This window comes from Podarcis filfolensis, assembly GCF_964270895.1.
Source record: "Podarcis filfolensis genome assembly, chromosome: W".
Taxonomy (NCBI): domain Eukaryota; kingdom Metazoa; phylum Chordata; class Lepidosauria; order Squamata; family Lacertidae; genus Podarcis; species Podarcis filfolensis.
The window spans coordinates 3087277-3095590 of NC_139619.1; the positions used below are offsets into that span (position 1 = coordinate 3087277).

At 42.7% G+C, this 8314-nt stretch overlaps 1 protein-coding gene across 1 annotated transcript; it reads right to left on the minus strand.

Moving 5' to 3' along the window:
* Positions 1-2851: 2851 nt before the first annotated feature.
* Positions 2852-3966, minus strand: LOC310753773 (transmembrane protein 256 homolog). The gene has a single exon (XM_083595115.1). It carries the CDS (start codon positions 3470-3472, stop codon positions 3095-3097), a length of 378 nt encoding a protein of 125 aa, XP_083451241.1. The 5' UTR covers positions 3473-3966; the 3' UTR covers positions 2852-3094.
* Between the last annotated feature and the right edge of the window lie 4348 nt (positions 3967-8314).

Sequence of the window (8314 nt, forward strand, 5' to 3'; positions counted from 1 at the left end):
AGTCTTTGTATGTCGCCCATTCAGTTCCCATATTTATTTATTTTTTTGACTGCAAAAGCCTCCAGAGGTGAGAGCCACCTCGGAGTTTTGCATTCCAATAATGTTTTATGTCTGCTCCACACCTCATACAATGATTTTCTAATAGTATGGTTCAAAAACCCTCTGTGCATTCTGACCATTCTGACCACAGGTAGGCATGCCACGCGAATCTGTTGTCAAATCCAATACATCTGAATTATCTAAGGTTATCCTGGGTGGCGCTGTGGGTAAAACCTCAGCGCCTAGGACATTCTCTCAACCAACAAAAACACGCCGCCTCATAGTAAATTTTTAGATCTGGCAGGGAAAAACCGCCTCCTTCTTTTGCATCTGTCCATATTTTATACTCAATTCTTGGCTTTTTAACCTGCTAGATAAATTTAGACAATCTTCTTTGCCATACATTAAATTGTTTTGTTCCACTGATAACCGGAATTGTCTGAAATCTAAACAACAGTCTCAGTAACACGTTCATTTTGATAGTTGAGATTCTACCCATCATTGATAATTTCATTCTAGTCCATATCTCCTGATCTCTCTTCACTTCATTCCACACCTTTTCATAGTTGTCTTTAAAGAGGTTTATGTTCTTAGATGTGAGCCAGACTCTAGGTATTTTACCTTTTTTTCTATCGACATACCTGTCTTTTGTTGTAGTTCTCCTATTTCTTTACTGTCCAAATTTTTAGTTAATATTTTTGTCCTATTTTTGTTGAGCTTAAAGCCTGCTAATTGCCCATACTCGTCAATCTTTTTCAAAGCTTCTATTGCACTGGACATAGGTTGTTCTAAATTCAAGACAACGTCGTCGGCAAAGGCCTTATACTTATATTCTTTTGAGCCTACACCAATCCCCTTTATTTCTTTTGTTGCTTCTATTTTCCTCAACAAGACCTCTAGTATTGTTATAAATAACAATGGCGATAGCGGGCACCCCTGTCTGGTTCCCTTTGTTATCTCAATTTTGTCTGTGAAGTTATTATGAACTATCAATTTAGCATATTGTTCCGAATAAATAGCCCAAATACCATTTAAACGTTTTTCACCGATATCCATAAATTCTAAATTTCTTTTCATAAAATGCCAAGACACATTATCAAATTCTTTTTCAGCATCCAGAAACATTAGGGCGGCTTGTTTGTCTCTCCTGGAGTCCAGATATTCCATTATATCAATTATATTTCTTTCTTCCCGCTCCCCCCACGGAATAAATTTATCCACAGGAAAAAAAAGGTGCGTGGGTTTTTAAAAAAGTGAAATCACTCTCATCATTTATTAAGTTAAAAAACAGCAACCGAAAAGCACCGATCAGTAATGTTTGAGTTGTGCCTGAAAGAACTGATACAAGTGGAGACTGTTTCCCTCTAGAGGGAGCTTTTGAAACTGTTACAGGAGTGTAACCGGGGGATTTCCAGCTGCAGATAAGGATTCTGAGAACCAGAGATTGACCTTGGAACATTTAAAAATGTTGACAGGAGAGGCCATTGTGACTCTTTTATGTAAGATAAGCTGTTCGCTGGGACAGCTTCACAAGAAGATGGATGACATGACTTTTAAAGTTGATAATTTGGAACAGAAAGTGACTAATTTGAGTCAAAAAGCGAACACCAACACAGAAATAATTCAGGACTTGGTACAGGAACCCACTTTGGCAGGACAAATGGTGGAGGAGAAGGAGGAGAAGGAGAAAGCTGCTGTTGTTGAACATAAAGTAATACAAGCGGGATCCGTGGCTTTACAGAAGCAAATTGAGGACTATAAGTTGAGGCCTTTTATGACTGAATCTAGGAAAAGTCAGACTTTGAGGATTGGATCCCGGCTTGGACTGAAGAAGGAAAGTTGGAAAGATCCCTCTATGCAGGGATTAACGGACTTTTGGGACATGGACTTGGGCGTGGAGGAGATTGAAGTTTTGGGGGCCTTTGGATTTGGAGGAATCTTGAAATATGTCCTGAAATACTTTACGGACTTTAGCTTCAACTATGGAAATTTGGCTGACCTGTTCAGAAGGAAGAAAAGTATTGATAGGTTGGCGTTTCCCCGAGAATTGCTCTTTAGCATTAAAGAAAATGAAGAAGACCTGCAGAAGGGTCTTGGAAAAGAGTTAAGAGCCTCGGACATAAGATCACCAGGTTGATGGACTTTATGGAGTTGACGGAAAGGGCTGGCAGAATCCGAAACCAGGGAGAGGAGATGGTGGAAGAAGATTGAAAAATTTAAAGTTTATGTATAGACATATGGTAAAACTAATGAGTGATAGAAAAATGGTGGAATGATTTTTTTATGGGCTTAGCAGAAATGTTATAAGGAGTTAAGCGTATAGAAGTATTTTAGTTTTAATGAAAAATAAGGTTAAAAAATATGTTATTTACAATATGATAGAAAATGGAGAAAGATGGAAAGGATTTGCTGAAACAATTAATAGAAGTGGAATACAAAAAGGGAGGTGAGAGGAGGTCGAGGAAACAAGGGAATGAAAGATAGAGTACGGAAAAGGGAGGATGTATGTTTTTAAATTGTTTTTGTTTTGTTTTATTTAGGGTTAAGGTTAGGGAGTGGGTTTAGTTTAGTTTAGTTTAATGTGTTTAGTTTTGAGTTTAGGTTGTGTTTTGCATTGTCTATGTACTGTTTTGTATTGTTTTTTTCTCTTTTGCTTTTTCTCCTTTGTCGTCTTCTTTTATTTTTTTTTCCTTTTCCCTTTTTGTAATCTATAAAAGTAATAAATATTATTTAAAAAAAAAAATGAAAAGCACCGATCAGACATTGCATTTCGAGGCCTCCATCGCAAACTCAAATCTGGTTGCAATTTTTTTTTTTGGGGGGGGGGGGGAAGGATCTTGGCTTTTTTAAAAGGGATTCGGCATTCGGGGAATTCCAAGATGCAGGATAGAGATGCATTCGGGGCGGCCTAAAGACCTCAAGGGATCCCACTCTGACATTTGGAAATCTCTCCTCTCCTAGGGCTCCCTTCTGGCTAGCCTAAGGGAGGAGGGAGGGGCAGGGCTGGCTACCCTGGCGTTGGGAGATGGGGGGCACATGGGGACAGAACGGGGTGTCAAGGGGCCATGGCGATCCAGCCGAGGATGAGGAGGGAACCACCATACGGGGCTGCCTTGGTCAGGATCGGGTCCCCTGTCACGGCGTGGTAATACAGGGCGCCAGAGAACATCCCCATGCCCAGAGACAGGATGCTGCCGGCCATCATGGGATAGCGGCAGTGGGGCACAGCCAGGAGGGCCAGGCTGTGGAGGAAGTGGTATTTGTTGGCCATCTCGTAGAGCTCTTTCAAGTCGTCATCTCGGTCGCTGCGGCGGAAATCGTGAGCCCCGTAGGCGCCCGCCCCGACGGCCGCAGCCCCGCTCAGCGCAACGAGCCGTCGGTAAAACGCCCCGGCGCCCGCCATATCAATTATATTTCTAACACTGTCCTTCATCTGTCTGCCAGGTAGAAATCCAGTTTGGTTCTTTCCAATCTCCTCTCCAAATACATTTTTAAGTCTATTGGCCAATAGACTGGCAAATAATTTGTAATCATTATTTAGGAGCGAGATTGGCCTATAATTTTTCACCTGCCTTATGTCCGTGTCTTGTTTGGGAATTAGTGCAATATGGGCTTCTTTCCAAGTAATATATTTTCTTTTTTTAAGAGGAAAAACACATTGGTTTAAAACGTTATATATTTCCAGCCTGCTGTAGGGGCTGTGTTGTTGTTTTTTAAGCCAAATTCAATGGAAATGCATTGTTTGAAGAGTGACTAGATGTATATGCAGAATATGTAAACGTGCACTGTGAAAGCTTTGTAATATTACTTTTGTGATTTTGGGTAAAATTGATGGATGAAGAAAGTGTTGAACTAAAAGCAAACTGTGTGCTTAACTTGTGTTTGTATCTTTTCGTTTCTAAAGGGACCTTTACAAACTGAATTTAAAATAAAGAAGCAAACTCCAAAATTAAAAAAAAATAATAGAAAAAATAATACTGGTTGGAGCTTTTCTCTGCTTCCTCTAGCTACTCTCCCACAATATATACTGCTGGGGAGGACAAAGCATATGCACAGCTTTGCCACCCATCTCTCAATATTCCCTATACATTTTACTTCTGGCATTTTTCTGATGTCAGCACATTCTGTCATTGTTGCCTCAGAGCCAATAATATTTATGCTTTAAAAATGCAGAGGAAAAGAACGATAATAGTTATTTTATATGGGTACATGGACAAAGTCTTGTTTGCTATGGCAAGTAAAAATTGCACAAAAGAAGAAAAAGTAATTCCACCAGAGTTAAGAAATCCATCTTAATATCATTCATAGAGCAATAAATAGCATTAAGTGGGCCAATCCAGACATAGATCATACAACCCTAAACCACTTGGAGACACAAGATGGATTTTGTTCCAGTCAAATAAATCACTTATTTTCTAAGGGAGCAATATTTACAGCAGTGGAAGGGGAACAAATTAACACTATTTTCAGTCTAGAAAAGGCCCAGGGGTGGAATTAAGAAGTATAGGCACATCGATCCCACCCACCCCTCACACCCTTTATTTATTTTTTATTAATGAGAACCTACAAATCCACTGTTTTATGGAATTGTAGTTGAACAAGGGAAACAAGAAAATAGTATTGCCGCTCTCTTTTATTGGTTTTGTTAAAATAGGATTTTCCATTCTGACTGGCCAATTTGACTGCAGCAGCCTGCTGCTGATATTATGGATAATGTTTTCTGAATGAAACTTGGATCAGAATGTTATGCCCTCCTGCATTTCAGATGGAAATAGGAACACTCTTCCTGGCCCAGTCAATTACCACCACCCCCGCTACTTTTTATCAGCCAAGAAGGGCAAGAGTCCGAAGCACAAGTCGTTGCCCTGACTAATGCAAACACCTTGTCCACATCCTCAAGCCTTACTATCTGAAAATTATCCAAAACAACAGGACTAGACAGTGCTCTGGACACCCATGAGACTCATCTGCTATAACAGCAGAGTCAAGATCCCAGCGGATGCAAGTGGTTTTATCCTCAAAATGCTTTGCAAACAAGTCACAGTGCTTACACATAGCTACCATTGGTTCCACCACCTCCTTGAGTCGGACTGTCTTTCTTCTTCATTAGCGATCACTTGTAGCTGAGTATACTGCTATCTTCAATACCACTATGTATGCTTAATGATGAGCCCACACCACTGTTCAGTTGTATGCAGCCAGATCCTTCCTCCATCTTTCAACTTGTTTCCTTTCCCTAAGTTCTGCAGTATACCAAGGAGTCAAGTGGGAGAGGATGCTCAGAAGTGATCATGTCAAAAGCCTGAGCCATTCAGATGTTCCAGAGGCTGGCCAGGGCTTTGATAGGAGTGCCAGTCATATCAGACAGAAAAAAACCTCAGCGTTACCTGGAAACCCATTAAATACATCAGCCTCCAGAGGCGGATAATCCTAATAGGTCCCTTGCCTCTAGAAAGGGAAAAAGTGGTGTTATGTACTGAGTTGAATAGGATCCAAACTGCAGCAGTCTGATTGGTCCTAGAACAATAGGCTCCAAACTGCAGCAGTCTGATTGGTCCTAGAACAATGCAGCAGTATGATTGGTTGGCAGGAGCCACCCAATCCAGCTCCAGATAGAAGTGAATCCACAACCTGATTGGCCTACAGGAGAATTCCGGAATTAGCCAATCACGTGCAGCCCATTGTGTAAATAATGTATATAAAGCAGATACTTTGAGGGGACTTCCATTCCCTCCTCACCACCATGAGCTGAATAAAGAGCATGAAATCCACTCTCGACTCTGAGTATATTTCAAGTGGGTTGAAAGTCTAAATCTCAACAGAAAGTCATCTGACCATCAGAGGGCAAGCAGAACCTTAATACTCCCTCCAGCCTTCCTCCTATGACTAGGCGGACAATGACTTTTTAACACACTGAAAGCTCCCAAGTCCAAAAGGTGTGAAGGGGGCCAACTCCCACTTGCACGGGCAAAGGCACTTTATCTGCGACTGGTGCCACCCACCCAAGCCACTGTTTGAACGGCTGAGATGTAGGAAACATCACAATATCATACTCTGGGAAGGTACTGTCCGTACAGGACTGGACCAGAGCAGGCAGTCTGAATTGTCAACCATTTTGCATTCTATATTCCCTATCTTTTAAACAACCCTCGTTTGTTGCGGTTGTTGCGGCAGTTTTGCGGCTCTTAAAAGCCAGAAGGGTACTAGCAGCAGGACCAAGCTACACCCCTCAGCTGTTTAGAACCTTCCTTAGGCACAATTTATGCATGATCTTTGTTTTGCAGCCTTTTCAGAGCATGAGGTTAATCCCCTGTTCTCCTTGTTTTCCTAAAGAAAATGTGATATTCAATGTTTTTGGGGGGTTTTCAAAATTTTTTATTGATTTTCCAGCTCCGAGACAGAGCACTCTGCATTTTCTGCCATTTGGGTGCAATCAAACTGCAGATTCTGAACTACACATGGGCTGATACCCCGGGATGCACCACTGAATTTTTCTTCAAAAAACTGGGAGGTACACCACCTAAGCTTTGAGCTACCTCTCCAATAGTGACCCATCAACACCAAACAGTTTGTCGTTGGCTTCCTTGGCATAGTTCTTCAAGTAGGAGTAGGAGTAGCAAAGTAAACTGCGCTATTAACTGACAAGGCCAAGCAGGCGTTAAAGATGTCTGTGCAAATAGGCTTTATCCAGGACGCTCCTGTGCCACGGAAAAGGTCTCTGTCCAAGGAGGTCTGGTCCTCTACTGAGTGTATCTGGGAAATGTGCCTCTTCTGCCTTCTGATAGGCTACACCTGAAAAGAGCCACTTCTGCCATTGTGAAAGCTGAGCCCTCTTGAGGTGGTAGGAGGACCCATGCAGCAGGATAAAGCCCACAAAAAACACCGAGAGGATCCTCTCCTGCGAGGGCTACAGTGCGAAGGGATGGAGTTCGTTCAGTGGAACAGGGGGAAATTCTCAAGATACCAGAAGGGCAATGATATACACTACCCCCAGTTAAACTCCTTCACAGATTGCATCTGTGACGTAAGCATTTTTGTTATCTTCAGGAGCTGCCAGTAGCATCCATACTTCCTGATTCGCCGCAAGGAAGTGAGCACACTTGTGGCTATGGGCATTCATATTAGTCGCATGTCCCTCGTGGCTAACAGGGCCCTTGGCCTCCCACGGCTGCTGGTGGCCACAGCAACAGCCTGGTGGTGGGGGATGGCGGTCCCCTCAATACTGGGGGGACTGAGCACCCTTCCTAGAAATATTGAGGGGGCTAAAGCCCTGGGTGTCTACGAGGTCTGCCCTGCCTTGTACCTGCAGTCAGTCATTCCGGCCAACTGAGGCAACAAGTCCTCAGTAGAGAATCAGCTCTGCTGGGATCATTGGAATTCTGCAAATAGCAGGGGCATCAGTGCCTTGGTACTTCATCCTCTGTTGGGTTCCTCATCGTCTTTTACAAAGGAAATGGGGCTGCTGCAGTTGGACAGTTGCCTTATTTGGTCATATGGCACAAATGGTTGGAGGCCCATGGTCTTAAAGCTTAAGACATGCCTGCAAGGAGGTGTGGGCCAGCTCTGACACAGAGCACTCTGCATCTTCTGCCATTTGGGTGCAATCAAACTGCAGAATCTGAACTACACGTGGGCTGATACCCACTGAATTTTTCTTCAAACATCTGTGGGCCTGGTGTGACACAATATCAAATTTCATTGGACCACATTGTTTTCCACACATGCATGCTTCTCTTCCCCCCTTAAAATGGAAGCAAGTAAGTAAAGATACACTGCCTCCGATTCCCATATCCCTTAGTTTGTCATAGGCACCTGTCTGCAAAGGTCATCCATCTGGGCGACTATAGGGATCAGATGGGATTACCATGAGGAATTATAAAATATACATCAAGCCATCGTGCCCACGATGAAAGCATTGTGTTGACTGGGTTTGATATATTGACGATAATTTCTTCTTAAATCCCATAAGATTCTACATTCATGCCCTTTTGCCTCTGCTGCCCATTTCTCCTTGCCTGACAAGTCACGTACACAGCCCAGTTGTCGCCAGGCAGGCTCCTGGGTCATCAAAGACAGTGGGCAAGTTTCTTTGATGTAGGATGTTAATCTTAGGGCCAGGAAACAGATCTCACATGAAGGTGATAATGATCGTTGTCCTCCTGGCCATCCTTCTTATCATATATATTGCTTGTTTATCACCTCCGGGGCTGCCAAATGCTCTTCTTTGTAGTTCTGTTCTTTGTTTACCCTGTGCTTAATTAGTTATGGTGGTTTA